The sequence below is a fragment of the Sinocyclocheilus anshuiensis genome, unplaced genomic scaffold (assembly GCF_001515605.1).
Source record: "Sinocyclocheilus anshuiensis isolate Anshui unplaced genomic scaffold, SAMN03320099.WGS_v1.1 scaffold1082, whole genome shotgun sequence".
NCBI classification, from domain to species: domain Eukaryota; kingdom Metazoa; phylum Chordata; class Actinopteri; order Cypriniformes; family Cyprinidae; genus Sinocyclocheilus; species Sinocyclocheilus anshuiensis.
The window spans coordinates 453,196-471,521 of record NW_015542379.1 but is presented as its reverse complement, the minus strand read 5'-3'; the positions used below and the strand labels follow the sequence as shown (position 1 = coordinate 471,521).

Sequence of the window (18,326 nt, the reverse complement as noted above, 5' to 3'; positions counted from 1 at the left end):
ATTGCTGCAGAGCATGCTGCTTGAAAACACTTGTCACAGACGGGGTTGTGTGCCATTCAGAATTCAATTGAAAATGGATTTTAATCACCGATCCAATTCCAGAATTTCAAGTGAGGCAGCAGGATGCAAAATTGTAAATTTCAGCTGAATTAAACTGGAATAATACAGTAAGAATTTGTAGGAATAATTTAAATGTTCAGTAAGAATTATCCATAACCGTACACACAACATATCAAACCTATAGAAATTTGTATTATACTGTATATACATATATGTGTTTATAAATACACGTTATAAAATATTTATAAATATTTTATATTTTAAATGAATTAATTACATATTTGTAAAATTATATAAATAACCAAATAAATACATAAATAAATAAATACAATATTGTAAATACAATATTTTTTAAAAGTTATTTATTTACTTTTAGTTTTGAATTTTTCAGTATGCATTCCCCATAACCCTACACACAACATATGGGGCATTTCCAGAGTCTTTAAAATATCAAACATATATCAATTTGTATTATAGCCTACTGTATAATACATGTATATGTTTATAAATACACATTAGAAAATATTTATAAATATTTTACGTTTTAAATGATTTAATTACATATTTGTAAAATTTAAATAAATAAATAAAAAGAAAGACAGAAAGAAAGAATTTGAAGGATTTTTATTTATTTATTTACTTGTGTTTAATTTTTCAGTATGAATTCCCTATAACCATACACACATAATATGGAGCATTTTCAGAATCTTTGAATTATCAAACCTAAAAAAAATTGTCACATAAAAAACTAAAATACATTTATGTATAAAAATTATATATATATACTAAATATTAGGGCAGTCTCTAACCATTAGGGCAGTCGTGGCCTAATGGTTAGAGTCAGACTTAGTAGCCCGAAGGTTGTGGGTTCGAGTCTCAGGTCCGGCAGGGATTGTAGGTGGGAGGAGTGAATGTCCAGCGCTCTCTTCCACCTTCAATACCACGACGGAGGTGAGACCCTTGAGCAAGAACCGAACCCTTAACTGCTCCCCGGGCACCGCAGCAGAAATGGCTGTTCACAGAGTGTGTGTGTGTGTGTGTGAGAGCGTGTGTGTTCACTGCTGTATGTGTGCACTTGAATGGGTTAAATGCAGAGCACAAATTCCGAGTATGGGTCACAATACTTGGCCACACGTCACTTTCACTTTCTTTCAAATATTACATTAAAAAAATTACATTTAATAAAATAAATGGACCATGTTACAAGGATTCATACTTTCCCAGAATGCTAAAATTTCTAGTCTGCTCTGTTTTGAAAAATGTGATACATTTTGTTTTCGATAAACTCTTCTAAAAAATAAAAAAAAGAAGAAAACAAAAGAAAAGAGGATTTTGTTGAAAACATAAAAATAAAAACAATCATAAATATTCCAGTGAAACAGCAGAATATCTTGGCCAGAGCTAAATGATAAAGAGTCTTACCTGTGGTCTCCGACTTTAGCTCTTTAGAGGTGTTGCAGCTGAAACAAAGAGAGAAGAAGAGAGTTTTCTTTAAGGACATGGGAAAAAAAGAAGAGGTAAACAACAGAAGGCTAGTAAAAAAAAAACGCAGTATTGAGCTGGTCTGAGCTAGTAACAACCATCTCAGGCTCATACTCCCCGGAGAGCAAACTGCAGTCTACACCCAACATCGTTACACGCTGCCCAACACTCAAACACAAGACCTGTGTTATCAGCTGCTGTTTTTCAGAGGTGCCACGGTGTGTGACATTTAACTGTGTACATGCAAACACAAACACACACATGGGCACACAGAGCCGGATGAATGGAGATCCCTGGGGCGTTCAGTTCAGTTGCCAAGGGTTGCAATCCCATGCCAGACAGACACGGCACGAATGGCATGAAAAAATCTATAACAATGACGTCAATGGAGGAAAAAATGACAGAAGGAGAGAAACGAAGAATGTGTTTGTGTGTGTGTGTGTTATGTATGCTCTATTCTGTCTGTACTGTAAACTCCGTTTCTTTGCCTTTATAAGCACCAGCCATGCAAAAAGTCTGAACACTTTGAACAGTGTGTATGTTAATATCACTGATATATTATTATAGTTTATGACTTTAATTTCTTGTATATGTTTTAATTTTAAGTAAAGGTTTAGTTATTTTGCTGTGTGTTTTTGTCACTTTTATTTTTTTTATTTCTTTATAGACTTGTATTTCTTTATAGTTTCTTATAGACTTCATCTTTTAGACTTTTATTTTAGTAATTCAACTTTAAACAAAAAAGAAATTAATATATGTTACATACATGATTATTTTTTGTATGTAGCAACCACATGTCAATGATATATTTATTAAATATATTTTATTTACAGTGTTGTGAAAAAGTGTTGGCCCCCTTCCTGATTTCTTATTTTTTGCATGTTTGTCACACTTTATTGTTTCAGATCATCAAACAAATTTAAATATTAGATGCAAAAAAATAAGAAATCAGGAAGGGGGCCAACACTTTTTCACACCACTGTATATAAGCAGCTTAATTAAAATGACATATATACAAAAACCTGTATAGTTATATATGTTTTTGTAAAAAAAAAATTATCTTTTATATTTACTAATATCCTTACTAATACTAATATTTACTAATTTTATATTACTAATGTCATCATGTATTGACTGGTTTTAGTATGGATATACATGTATATGACATATATTTCCAAAAAATGTATTACACACACAAAAGCATACATATTCGTATGGGCAAGATATTTTCACATTTTTAATAGGTTTCATATACGTTTTCACTTCATCTGACAATATATTTCATGTACGGAAATGTAATGTGTGCATATGTATTTACATACAGCTTCCACAGTTACATGCCAAGATTTAATTACTCAGGGTTAGTGTTTTGTTCACATCTATGGAAGCTGCACAAATTCATGATAAAACCATGACACCAACCGGGTCATGATTTATAAGATGCTTATGTTTGTATGAGGGAGGAACAGGAGTTTAAATGACTGTAATATGAGGCTGTTATGAGGCTGGGAACGCAAACGAGAGAACATGTCAAAGGCGAGGAAGAGTGAATGAGAGCCGCCAAAGAGTGTGAAAGAGAGGGAGAACCACGGCGTGCAAAGTGGAAGACAGGGAGGAGTGAGAGAAGGAAGAGGAGGAGAGAGATTGAGGGAGGAAGTGTTCTATAGGGGGAAGTCAGGGAAGCATTTCCCTCTTGTTTTTAAAGAGAGGGTCTGGGGAGGGTGGAAGCACAGAGAGAGAGAGAGAGAGAGAGAGAGAGAGAGAGAGAGAGGCACCACTTTGGCTCTGTATAATCTCAGGCATGTTCCGAGAAGTGGGAAGGCTTCCTGGACTCGTTGAAGAACAGAAATGCTTTTGTAAGAAGCCCTGTCTTGGACTTGAATAGAGCTGTGTGTGTGTGTGTGTGTGTGTGTGTGTGTGTGTGTGTGCACAACTGATCAGATTTATTTACAGCAGCAACTCTTAGCAGAGGAAATACACGCAATGGAAGTTTCATAACACTCTGCATGTATAATGCACCGTACATGTGCTATTGATGGATTATAATGCATTCATAATAATATCAGCTGTGTTTGCTCATAAATTACCCCAAACATAACAATACAAATGCATTCCTGGTAATACATTTAATATCTTTAATATCAGTATAATGCATTACAACATGATCAACACCAGATTTATCTTATTTAGTTTTGTTATGTTTTATAATATTTAAAATATTGACAATGAATAAGTAGATATTATAATATATTATAACTGTCATATTTTAATTCTTTAATACTTTTATAAACATTGGTCATGCATAAGTCATTAGTCTGAATGCTTAGAACTGCTACTTTAGCATCACTGATGTACTATTATAGTTTGTGTTAACATTTTGAATAATATTTTATTTTGTTTTAATTTTTAGTCATTTTAAATTTTACGTTTTTTTTTTTCATTTTTCATTTTCATTTTAGTAATTGTTTTTGTATTTTTCTTGACTTTTTGTTGCTTAAATTGTTCTATTTTCATTTTAGTAATTTTTATTGTTTTTGTAATTTTTATTAGTTTCTGTTAATATGTCAATATTTTTCTATTTTCATTTTAGTTAAAATTTTTGTAATATTTTTGTGTTTGTCATTTTTATTAGTTTTATTAATATTGTCCATATTTTTCTATCTTCATTTTAGTTAATTTTTAGACATTTTTATTATGTTTTTGTAATTTTTATTATTATGATTATTTTTAAACATCTATTTTTTTATATTTCATTACTTCAACTTCAACAGAAATTAGAAGTATTTTACAATATGTATTATAATGCATCATAGACATTCATAATTTGTATAAAGTTGATTTCTGTTCCTTTTTTTCAACAATATTTGCATGGCTCATAAAATCACTGTCAGTGTGTTTGTGGTCAACTGAAAGCATGTTTACACAAAGCTAACATATTCTGTCCAGTAGGGGGCGAAATAAAGTGACCCTGTCCTTGACCTGTCGGCATAAATGACTATTTGTCACGCAAAACGAACCATTCAGGAAAGGCAATTAAACGATCTTTAGCCATCGGCTCTCAAAGGCAAGCATAGCATGATAAGCTGGTTGGGTTTAATCTTTAAACAGGGCTGTGATAAAAGCCATCCATCTTTAAGGTGCAGCCTTGAGCGAGGCGATGGGAGTGATGACAGTGAGTGTGTGTGAGTGAAAATGAAGCAGCCCAGCATGTACAGAGCGTTTCACACAACACTGCGCTTCGGTTTCAGCTCCGTAACACTGCAGGAACAAATCTTCTGCTACAACAAAAATACAGACTAGATAAAAGTTTTAGAAGCGCTGTGAAAGCTGCTAGGTAGGATTCAACAGCCTCAAAATGACAGTAAAAAGTGTTTGTGAAGCAACAACAAACCCAGACCATTTATTAAGGTTTTAAAATTATCTGTACATTACAATATTTCACAATTGAAGTGTAAATAATCTTGTTTATAGATTGTGCTTGAGAAAAATCCAACCTGCCAACATTATGTTTCTGGAATGTTTTATTTGCAATTTGTAATACAGTAAGATAAAACAGCAAAAAAAATGAATTAAATTAAATTAAATTAAATTAAATTAAATTAAATTAAATTAAATTAAATTAAAACAATTACATTTAGTTCAATGGAAAGTATCTGCCAACAATGGGACATTTAAAATGACTTATATTAAATTTCAGCAAGAGCATCACTTTTGATCTCTACCAGTGTTATTTTAGAATCACTGACATACTATAAACATTTTTTTAAATATTATGGTTTTATTATTTGTATTTTTTATTTTAAGCTTAATTTTTAGTTTATATTTAGTAATTTATTTGTGTGTGGGTTTTTTTTTTCTTTTTGGCCATGTATTATTATTTTTAAATATAGTGATATATTTTTATAAATTTTTATTTCAGATTGATCAGTTTTAGTTTTTTATGTATAGGGTTAGTTCACCCCAAAATTAAAATTCTGTCACTAATTTTCCAAACCTGTGAGACCTCCGTTCATCTTCAGAACACAGATTAAGATATCCGAAGATGAACAAATTTCATTTTTGGGTGAACTAACCCTTTAAGTACATCCAGGTAAACTAAATGAAAAGGAGAAATGTTGCCTTGTCAACTAGCTGAAATAAAATAAGCTTTTTTATATTTTATTTTAGTTAATGTCATTTATTTTAAGTTACTTATTTTTTTTACCTTTATACTTTACCTTTTTTTTTTCTTTTTTTTTTTTCGATGGATGTGGTAATGATGCTTATAAAACGCCAAACGTTTGCATTCAAACAACTTCCTAACAACACTTTGCGATTAAATGTGGACACCTGTTGCATTAAGTATACAGGAAAAGTGATCACATCGTTATTTTAGGACTATGTAATTACAACACACGTTCACTATTGACTCTCATCGAATCTCTGTGTGCCAAACATTAATTCGCACGCATCAACAGAGTTATAATGACTCTGAGTCCAATACGAGTCAAATGAGAAAGTGCTGATGCTAAAGTGGCATGAGGGAATCCCAGCCTGTCTACTCAGCACGTCATCTGACACACACACACATCAGCACACAAACACTCACACACACACACACACACACACACACACACACACACACACACACACACAACACACACACCAGCACACACACACACACGCACTGTGAGTACCATGAGCGCTCAGAATGATCTGAGATTTGCCCCGCAAACATTTCAGCAGTTATTATAGGCCTGTGTGTCCCGTATTTCTGTCGACTGAACCAGCCATGCCATTAATTATGAATTTATCAGTCTTTTGCATGTCAAAGTCAATTTCTGCATAGAAATATTATGCCAAATAGAAGCAGAAAATCGAGCTATTTTACAAATGGGAATACAACGAATTCATGACAATGTTGTACATTTAAGCTACCGTTATAGTGAAAAGTACTTTAAAAGCCCCTGGAATGCAATAAAGTAATTTTAAAGCTGTTTTTAAAGCATTTGCTGCATGGATAAAAAAAATAGGCTAATAAATAATTAACATATCATACCAAATTGCGTTGCAGCAAATCCTTTACATTTTAAGGCATTCAGAACAGAGCAACATAAAAATCAGAAAAAGCAGCTAAACAATTATAGGACAAAGTTTTACATATATGCCATCATAATTTGTGTTTTATTCAAATTAATTGTACGGAATTATAAAATAAAACGCAAATTATAATCGGGCCTATTTTTGTCACGATCTGCTACGGTGCGGGAACACGGAGCAAGGAACGAGGAGACCAAGACTACAGAAACCAAGGAATTGAATACTCTTCACGGGGAATCACACGTAGCACTGTAGACACAAACAATACCGGACCCTGGAGCACACACAGGGAACACTATTTATACACACAGGAGGAGGGGATGACGAGACACACCTGGGAGCAATGAAACATCATGGGAAACACCTGGGACAAATTAAACATGGGAAAGGAAGGCACATGAGGAAAACAACCACAAAACACGGAACAGAGTCTGACAGTTTTAGGCTTTTCCTTATTTTTATATTTTAGACATCCATCAATTATGGTGATGGAAAAAAAAGACTCGCCATCTCCTTTAAAAAGAGTTTCTACTTTCAATTTGAATTATTTCGTTTTAAAGTAGTAATTTAAAGCTTTCTATATATTTTCATCATGTCTGTGAGGCAATTCACGGAGTTTAGGTTCATCGTTGCACTCTCAGAAAAAAAGGTACAAAAGCTGTCACTGGGGCGGTACCTTTTCAAAAGGCACACCTTTGTACCTAAAGAGTCCATATTGGTACCTTAAAGATACATATAAGTACCTAAAGTGTACATATTAGTACCTAAAAAGTACAAAAGTGTCCTATTTGAAAAGGTACCGCCCCAGTGACAGCTTTTGTACCTTTTTTTCTGAGATTGTGTGAAGCGCTCCTGTTCAAGACCGAGACGGCAGAAAGTGTTTGTTTTCTTTATTTTATAAAAACACAACGTTTTGTTGATATTGTGAGTACACACAAATAAAACTAGACCCTTTACAGTTTATAATGATGTATTACTCTTACCTTTATGAGCAAAAATGGCTGCGTATTTTAAGTTGTTTGCACCTTTAGAAAAAAATGCAAGTGATCGCTCCGGCGCCTCCATGTGCTGCCCACATTTAGCTAGGTTAAACATTTAAACATTGTGATATGCTTGAACTGTTTTATATAGAGATTTTGTTTTAGGCAAGTCGTGATGATTTGAGAAGGCTAAATTTAATTAAATTAATCAATTCACTGTCTGCCGCTGGCCGTTATTTAAAAAAAAAAAAAAACTTAGGTCATTTAACGAACAAAAAAATGCTCCAAACGTTTTTCTAAATTAACTTTATAAAAAACCGAAATGAAATATAATCACTTTTCCATTACATGCAAAACTGAACTATTTAATTTTTTTGGGGGGGAAAAGGGGAAAAAAGACGGGCTAGGGCCTATATTTGAGGCCCGTGCAGGGCTTTAATGCACTTTATCCAACGCAACGTGTTCTCATCTGTGAGCATGCTCTTGATATATGTATTTTACCATTTTGTTGAGTTTAAAACGTGTGACACATTCGTTCTGCTTTCACTGATCATTTGGTCATTACTTTCACTGATCATTAAATTTGTAGTTAAAATAACTAAAAATAAATGTATTTTCAAGTTTAGAATTAGACAGCCTTTGCACACAGGCTTACGCTGGTAACTCATCAGTGGACTTTCCTCGTTAATATAGGCTATATTTTTTCACACTTTTCTCATTCTATATTTCTGACGTTCCAAAAGCGCCTCCTGCTGGCAGAGAATGAATGTTCATTTTCAATAATCCAGTCTGTAATTTTTGTTCAGACCAATGCGAAAATCCACCCACATAACCCCGTTTTAAATTAATATAATAATTTATAGTTCTGGCTCACCCCTGGTTTAAACGCTCAATTGTGAGGTTTGTTATTTTATAATTTATTTTGTTTTTGTGAAAACCTGTATCTCAACTGTAAATCAGTTGCTATTTCGTGGTCTACAACATATTATAACATGTACATGAAAAATGTAGAAACATTGGACACAACTATGGGGCACCATTGTACAGCAGCAAGCATCACAACAAAAAAGGAACCTCAAGGTTGATCTAAAATGTGTGCAAATGTATAGGGCCCCATTCCTATATATTGCCTGGAGCCCCCAATTCACTAAATCCGCCCCTGCACACACCTCGGTCTGACTATCTGCCCCCAGCCTTTCTCTCCTCTCTTTCTCTGACCCTCTTCACCTGCCTGCTTATTAAAATCTCATAGTATTAACTCTGCTGCTCACGGCCAGGCTGAATAATTCAATCAGACTAAAAGAGTCAAATGAATCTTTAATGGCATTGAAGCCACAGGGCAAGCGAGCCGGACTCTGGCCTTCACCTGAGACGCTCGACAGCCACAAACGCTCTCGAGAGCCACGGATCCAGATCAGACGATGAGAGACGGAGTCCAGCTGAGAGAGATCAGATCTGTTCTGGGCTAGAGTCCTGTTATTACGCTCTTCACATTCGTTTCGCATTTACCCTCACATTAAATATAATTACTACAACGCCATTGAGAGCCATTAAGAGAGTCAACCATGACTCTTTTTGACTGTCGGGCCAGAGCCCAGAATAGCGAGCATTAATACAAGAGATATCTACCAAAAAATGTATAGCATTCATCATATCTTCTGCTACTGGCAGTGGAGACTTTTACATCTGTCATGTGAACACACAACTATTATTCTGTACATTTACACTAACGCTCAAAAGATTGTAATAAGTCTTTTTAATAAGTTTTTGAAAGAAGTCTCTTCTACTCACCGTAATTTGAGAACAAAATTATCCTATATGAAATTTTTTTTTTATATAATTTATTCCTGTGACAGTAAAGACATTTATATAATGTTTCAAAAGATTTGTATTTCAAATAAATGCTGTTCTTTTGAACTTTCTGTTCATCTGTGAATCCTGAAAAATAAAATGTATCACAGTTTCCACAAACATATTGTGCAGCACAACTGTTTTCAACATTGATAATAATCAGAAATGTTTCTTGAGCAGCAAATCAGCATATTAGAGTGATTTCTGAAGATCATGTGACACTGAAGACAATGATGCTGAAAATACAGTTGCGCATCACAGAAATACATTACAGTTTAACAGATATCCACATAGAGTTTTTACTGCATTTTTTATCAAATAAAAATGTTTCAAAAACATTAAAAACCCTTAATAATTCCAAACTTGCGTATACAATTCTACAAAATATCGTAAGTAACTGACCTGATTTGGCTTCTTCTAATTCTTTGGCATCCTCGAGTTCTTTCGCTTCTTCCTCTGTGAGGAGAAAAACAGACGAGAAGGAATGAGTTTAGAGTCTCCAAACAAATGCAGTCACATTATTTTCCTCAGGAGGCAGATGCACAAACATGCATTCACAGACACAGTTCAGGAATGTCTGAAAATGTCTGACTTTGCCAACATTCAACCTTTGTGGCCCACAGGAGGAAATCCATGTGAAAAGATCAAGACTAGTCAAGCAAGCTTTCCAAAGATGTAGTCTGCTCTAAAATACACTAGATTTGAAATCACACGCGTTACACCATATCAAGGAGCTGTGATCACTTTCTCTACAGTCTACTGTACATTTAATCCAGTGTGATTTTTTTTTTTTTACATGACATCCCCTTTTTTTCTCTTCTCACAGCCAACCAATGCAACACTAGTTCAATGTTGGCAAATGCATCAATAAAAGGACAATTCTAACAAGATTAATGCATTTTATTCACACAATCTCAGTTTTATTTATCTTATGTTATTTTTTCTATTTTATTTATTTATTTATTTTTAAGGTTATGGAAAATGCAAGTGTGCTATACAACATGCTACACCCAGTGTTATTTTAGTATGACATATTAATATAGTTAGTTTTTTTTATATTCTGAATTGTTTTTATATGTATTTGCTGTATTCATGTTAATTTTAAAGCAATTTTGTTGTGTTTTTGTCCATTTTTTTTTTTTTAACTACGTCTATCGTTTTTATTCATTTTTATTTTTGTTTGATATTATTATTATTATTTGATATAAATAATATAATCTCTGTATTCTATGAAGACAAAAACCACAGAAATTAACCATCTATTCTGTATTTATATACATATTTATTTCATACCTTTAAGAAAATATTGTTATCGAACCCAAATAGAGGATTTCCGATGATTCACATTGAGATGAATAAATGGAAACATTTGATCAAAAGTGAGGAGGAGCAGAACTGAATGGAGAGAAGCAGGAGGCCAGAGCTGAGATCAGAGAGCTGATTGTTGATTTGGCTGTGTGGTGGCTCTCGGGCCTCGTATCCGGATAACAGCCCAATCTCTGGAGCTGCTCGCTCTGGTTAGGATCCGCTCAAACTCTCCACACACATTATGACAGCAGGAAAAATGAATTAGTGAGCGCTACAGTCTGACCGAGTCTGAGGACACGAGTGTCCAGACCAATCTCCTGCAGAGAACCTGCAGCCACAGCGGAGCAGACAGCATTTATTACACTGTGCCTCCTCACACACACACACACACACACACACTCACTCCTGCACCTCCTTACACACTCATACACACTCACACACACTCACTCCTGCACCTCCTTACACACTCATACACACTCACACACACTCACTCCTGCACCTCCTTACACACTCATACACACTCACACACACTCACTCCTGCACCTCCTTACACACTCATACACACTCACACACACTCACTCCTGCACCTCCTTACACACTCATACACACTCACACACACTCACTCCTGCACCTCCTTACACACTCATACACACTCACACACACTCACTCCTGCACCTCCTTACACACTCATACACACTCACACACACTCACTCCTGCACCTCCTTACACACTCATACACACTCACACACACTCACTCCTGCACCTCCTTACACACTCATACACACTCACACACACTCACTCCTGCACCTCCTTACACACTCATACACACTCACACACACTCACTCCTGCACCTCCTTACACACTCATACACACTCACACACACTCACTCCTGCACCTCCTTACACACTCATACACACTCACACACACTCACTCCTGCACCTCCTTACACACTCATACACACTCACACACACTCACTCCTGCACCTCCTTACACACTCATACACACTCACACACACTCACTCCTGCACCTCCTTACACACTCATACACACTCACACACACTCACTCCTGCACCTCCTTACACACTCATACACACTCACACACACTCACTCCTGCACCTCCTTACACACTCATACACACTCACACACACTCACTCCTGCACCTCCTTACACACTCATACACACTCACACACACTCACTCCTGCACCTCCTTACACACTCATACACACTCACACACACTCACTCCTGCACCTCCTTACACACTCATACACACTCACACACACTCACTCCTGCACCTCCTTACACACTCATACACACTCACACACACTCACTCCTGCACCTCCTTACACACTCATACACACTCACACACACTCACTCCTGCACCTCCTTACACACTCATACACACTCACACACACTCACTCCTGCACCTCCTTACACACTCATACACACTCACACACACTCACTCCTGCACCTCCTTACACACTCATACACACTCACACACACTCACTCCTGCACCTCCTTACACACTCATACACACTCACACACACTCACTCCTGCACCTCCTTACACACTCATACACACTCACACACACTCACTCCTGCACCTCCTTACACACTCATACACACTCACACACACTCACTCCTGCACCTCCTTACACACTCATACACACTCACACACACTCACTCCTGCACCTCCTTACACACTCATACACACTCACACACACTCACTCCTGCACCTCCTTACACACTCATACACACTCACACACACTCACTCCTGCACCTCCTTACACACTCATACACACTCACACACACTCACTCCTGCACCTCCTTACACACTCATACACACTCACACACACTCACTCCTGCACCTCCTTACACACTCATACACACTCACACACACTCACTCCTGCACCTCCTTACACACTCATACACACTCACACACACTCACTCCTGCACCTCCTTACACACTCATACACACTCACACACACTCACTCCTGCACCTCCTTACACACTCATACACACTCACACACACTCACTCCTGCACCTCCTTACACACTCATACACACTCACACACACTCACTCCTGCACCTCCTTACACACTCATACACACTCACACACACTCACTCCTGCACCTCCTTACACACTCATACACACTCACACACACTCACTCCTGCACCTCCTTACACACTCATACACACTCACACACACTCACTCCTGCACCTCCTTACACACTCATACACACTCACACACACTCACTCCTGCACCTCCTTACACACTCATACACACTCACACACACTCACTCCTGCACCTCCTTACACACTCATACACACTCACACACACTCACTCCTGCACCTCCTTACACACTCATACACACTCACACACACTCACTCCTGCACCTCCTTACACACTCATACACACTCACACACACTCACTCCTGCACCTCCTTACACACTCATACACACTCACACACACTCACTCCTGCACCTCCTTACACACTCATACACACTCACACACACTCACTCCTGCACCTCCTTACACACTCATACACACTCACACACACTCACTCCTGCACCTCCTTACACACTCATACACACTCACACACACTCACTCCTGCACCTCCTTACACACTCATACACACTCACACACACTCACTCCTGCACCTCCTTACACACTCATACACACTCACACACACTCACTCCTGCACCTCCTTACACACTCATACACACTCACACACACTCACTCCTGCACCTCCTTACACACTCATACACACTCACACACACTCACTCCTGCACCTCCTTACACACTCATACACACTCACACACACTCACTCCTTCTACACCTCCTTACACGCTCACACACACACTCACTCCTGCACCTCTTAACACACTCACACACTCACTCCTATATCTCCTTACACACTCACTCCTTCTACACCTCCTTACACACTCACACACACTCACTCCTTCTACACCTCCTTACACGCTCACTCCTTCTACACCTCCTCACACACACACTCACTCTTGCACCTCCTTACACACTCAATCCATCTCTCTCTCGCTCTCTCTCTCTCTCTGTGTGTGTGTGTGTTAATGAAAGCAGCACATTAATACAGAACGATTATCAAACTGACTTGGAACTACCAAGTTTTAATGCATACCTGCCGGCCAATCAGAATTGAGTATTCAGACAGACCATGATATGATTTATACACCTCCTTACACCCACACACACTCACTCCTGCACCTCCTTACACACTCACACACACTCACTCCTTCTACACCTCCTTACACACTCAATCCATCTCTCTCTCGCTCTCTCTCTCTCTCTGTGTGTGTGTGTGTTAATGAAAGCAGCACATTAATACAGAACGATTATCAAACTGACTTGGAACTACCAAGTTTTAATGCATACCTGCCGGCCAATCAGAATTGAGTATTCAGACAGACCATGATATGATTTAATATATTTAATATTATTTCAACTATTAAATGTAATTATTTAAATAAATAATTTTATTTGATTTATTTTTATAATTTCATATAAATTTATTATTTACAGAATTGCAGAATGAATATTATTAAAGCTATTTAATATAATTATTTATTTTATATAAATAATTGTATTTAATCTGTTAAATAATTACACATAAATATTTACAAGAAATATTATTATTAAATATTAATTATTATTATTAAATGAATATTATTGAAACTATTCCTAATAATTTATTTATAATGGTTACACTTTATTTTAAGGTGTCCTTGTTACAGTGTAATTATACATTTAAGTATGAGTAATATTAATTAACTACATGTACTTACTTTATGGTTAGGGTTAGGATTAGGATTAGGGTTTGGCTCAGGGTTACTTGCATGTAATTATGCATAATTAATTGTTATAATAATAGTAAATACATGCAATATGTGTAACAAGGACACCTTATAATAAAGTGTTACCCAAATAATTAGTATTTTTATTTTTATTATTTATATACAATTAATTTCTTAATAAGTGGTCTAATAAACTAAATTGTATAATATACAATAAACTAAGCTGCAAAAAATTTCTGCAGTTTTAGCCATGTCAAACTGAAAATGTTATTGACTAAAAGCTGATGACAAGCTGCAACAGGAACAAGTTCTCCAGTGAGAACCAGACTTGGAAAAGGCTAATTACAGTGCCAAATTTCAGCTCAAAAGCCAGGCCACTGACGGGGAGACGAGAACAGCAGGAGTGGAATGGGAAAGCGGAGTATCTGACTCACTCAACAACTCAATTACTTCAACAGACTGCTGACCCGTTCACCGAATCTTATTCCAGAATTCCTGCATGGGTTACTGGAGAAAGAGTTAGTTTATTTGCTCTAGACTCACCACATGTTCATTCCATTCCATTTCACTGTTTGCTGTGGTTCTCTGGCCAGATATTTACTCTTTCTCCCACTCTCTGTCTCGCAGTTGCAGATGTATTTTTAAAAGCCCAGAAGTCCCGTGCAGTGCTGCAATTACCTTTATTTAAATGTCTCCTGCTCCAGACACAGACCTCATTACGCCTCATCGGTCCCTTCACGTGACGGCTGAATCCATCTCTATCTCTCTGCCAGCACTTCTCCTCCACACATCAGTCTTTCTTCCTGTCATTTCAACCTCCAAGTTCTGCGCTCCCTAGTTACACGGCGCGACTAATTATCTCATGGCGCTAATGAACTTCAGCGACACTGGAGGAGAGTGGGGTTTTGGCAGAACGGGACTCCTCTGGCTTTAGCATTCAGCTCAGAGCGGCGGCCGTGTGAATGATGAACTGAGCCATGCAGACAAAACAACAAACTGTGTGCTATGTGTGAGTTTGCACACTATTATCTTCACACAGGGGGACTGAAACGTTTTGATGCCACGGACCCCCAAACATGATTATTCCCTTGTGAGGGACCTCCTTTCTAAGATCAAAGCTGATACATAGACTTTTATGCATTACATTGTTTTAAATATTATCTGAAAAATATTCACTTTCTATTAAGTGGACATTGTATCTTTTTTATGTACCATTATAGTACTGCTAGATGCATACAGCTAAAAGCAAGAAAACTATGGCTGTCACTATATAATATAATAAAACATTTGGTGATTAATCTCATGATTTCATTTGATTTATTAAAAATTATTGGTTACACTCTACAATAAGCTTCATTAGTTAACTATATTTGTTAACATGAACTAATAATGAACAATAATTCTGCAGCATTTATTATTCTTAGTTAAGGTTAACCAGCATTTACTAATGCATTATTAAAATCACAAGTTGTGTTTGTTAGCATTAGTTAATGCACTGTGAACTAACATGAACGAACAATGAACGACTGTATTTTCATTAACTAACATTAACAAAGATTAAAAACAGTGTAATAAATATTGTTCATTGTTCGTTCATGTTAGTTAATACATTAACTCATGTTAACAAATGACACATTGTAAAGTGTTACAAAATTATTTATGTATTTATTTACAATATTTAAATATAATTTTTTTTTATTTGTATATATATATGTGTGTGTGTGTGTGTGTGTGTGTTTATTTTTCATATATATTTTTTCTCCTTTTTTAAAATTCAATTTATAACGTGGTTAATCTCATGATTTTTATAAAAAAAATGTAAAGGGGTCATCGGATGGAAAATTTACTTTTACATGTTGTTTGCACTGAAATGTGTGTTGGCAGTGTGTGTACACAACCACCCTGTAGTGATAAAAATCCACCCAGTGTTTTTCTTTTTTAAATATTGATAAATCATGACCCCTTTCTAAAATCAAGCCGTTCTCAGATTCTTGGCTGTGTGATGTCACATAGACCCAGGCCCCTCCCACGATTGTTTGATTGACACTGGTGTTTTAACTTAGCTCCGCCCTGAGTGAGCTGTAAACAGTCCTCCATTGTTTTGACGCTGGGGCAGGAGTAGAACAGAATGTCTCCTAAGCGATTGAGGTGTTCTGTTGTTGGATGTAATAATGAACATAGCAGTCGTCATTTACTCCCGACATCTGAGCCGGCGTCTATGTTCACGCGAATCATTCGTGATCCAGCTTCACCTACAGAAGAAGTGAGTATAAGGTTTTTTAATTAATTTTGCAAATCGCCTTTCCTAATAATGTACTAGTTAGCAAGTTTCACGATGAATGCGGTTAAAGTTTACCGTCTCTCAGAGAACTGCGCATCAACCATAGACTGTATAAAAACGTTGTCATGAAGGGCAAAATTAGCTATATAGACCAAAATCATTTTTTGAACCAGGCTGTAAACATGTTTTTTTCTGCTGTAAAGTTGGGCATTTTAACATGGGGTGTCTATGGGACTGACTCCCTTTTGCAGCGGCCAGTTGATGAATTACAGTTTAAGTCACTTCCTTGTTGGCTTCACGAGAGAGAGCGGGAGGTTGCCGCTTGGCATCACCCCACAGAAGAGAGGGGCGGGGTCAGTGGAGCTCATTAGCATTTAAAGGTACATGCACCGAAACAGCTCGCTGTGAACAGAGCTGTTTTTGACAGGTTAAATGGGTGATGTTTTACACTACCATTGAGAAATTTTGACCGAAGTATGTTATAGACATTTCATTAAGACGCTAAAGAATCATATCAACTTCTGGAAAATGGGCATCCGAAGACCCTTTAAATTTAATTTATTGGTTTATTATTTTTTATATTTCATTATTTATTTATTTTTTATTTTGAATTAATTATCAATATTATCATATTAATATCAATTATATTATTATTTATTTCTAACTACATAATTGAAAATTACATATATGTAATTTAATTAATATTAATATTTCATGTAATATGTTGCAATATGTTTATATGCAATAAATTGTATAACTTTTTTTTAATTATGTGGTTAACGTGATTAATCTTATGATTTATTTTTAAATGTAATTTATTGATTTATTATTTTTACATTTCAAAATTCATTTTATTATCATATTGATTAATTGTATTATTTTAATTACATAATTAAAAATTAAATATATGTAACTTAATTAACATTAACACACACACAAACTTTATCATACTTTACTACATATTTATATATAGGAGTAAAGACCATTGAAACATTCTCTCATTAGTAGGCCTCGTGTAGCCAGAATTGTGTCTAGTGGCATGAAGTTTGACTTCTGGACATTTAGAGTGACCCACCACAGCTGGTTTAAGGCCGGTCTAAAATAATACACAATAATATGAAAGTGTGTCGAGGCCATGACATCTGAGAATGAGACCAGGCCTAAACTCAGCCGCACACGTTAAGAGCGGATGAGGATCCAGAGATGCAGACTATGGTTATGTAATGTGTTCCTCACCGGCTCTCATCTCCTCACAGCTCTCTCTGATCTTCCTGCGGCAGACGGCGGCCAGAGCGACCAGCAGAGCCAGCAAACACACAGCCAGAGCCACGGTCAGCCAGAGCGCCAGCGGAGGAAACACCAGACCCTGAGCTGCAGACAGAGAGACGTGAGCTTCATCAGCATCATCGGCAGCATCATCATCATCATCAGCAGCAGCAGCAGCATCAGCAGCAGCATCA

General features: G+C 36.5%; 1 protein-coding gene across 1 annotated transcript in view; it reads right to left on the bottom strand.

Annotated features, from left to right (window-relative positions):
- The window catches only part of cd276 (CD276 molecule), a 92,260-nt gene that overhangs the window by 25,870 nt on the left and 48,064 nt on the right, over positions 1-18,326 (bottom strand). The window contains exons 5-7 of the mRNA XM_016491598.1: positions 18,103-18,237; positions 9,855-9,908; positions 1,483-1,520 (exon numbers count right to left, since the gene is read on the bottom strand). Coding sequence (XP_016347084.1) covers positions 1,498-1,520; positions 9,855-9,908; positions 18,103-18,237 — 212 coding nt within the window. The 3' untranslated portion in view covers positions 1,483-1,497. The remainder of the gene's footprint in view (positions 1-1,482; positions 1,521-9,854; positions 9,909-18,102; positions 18,238-18,326) is intronic.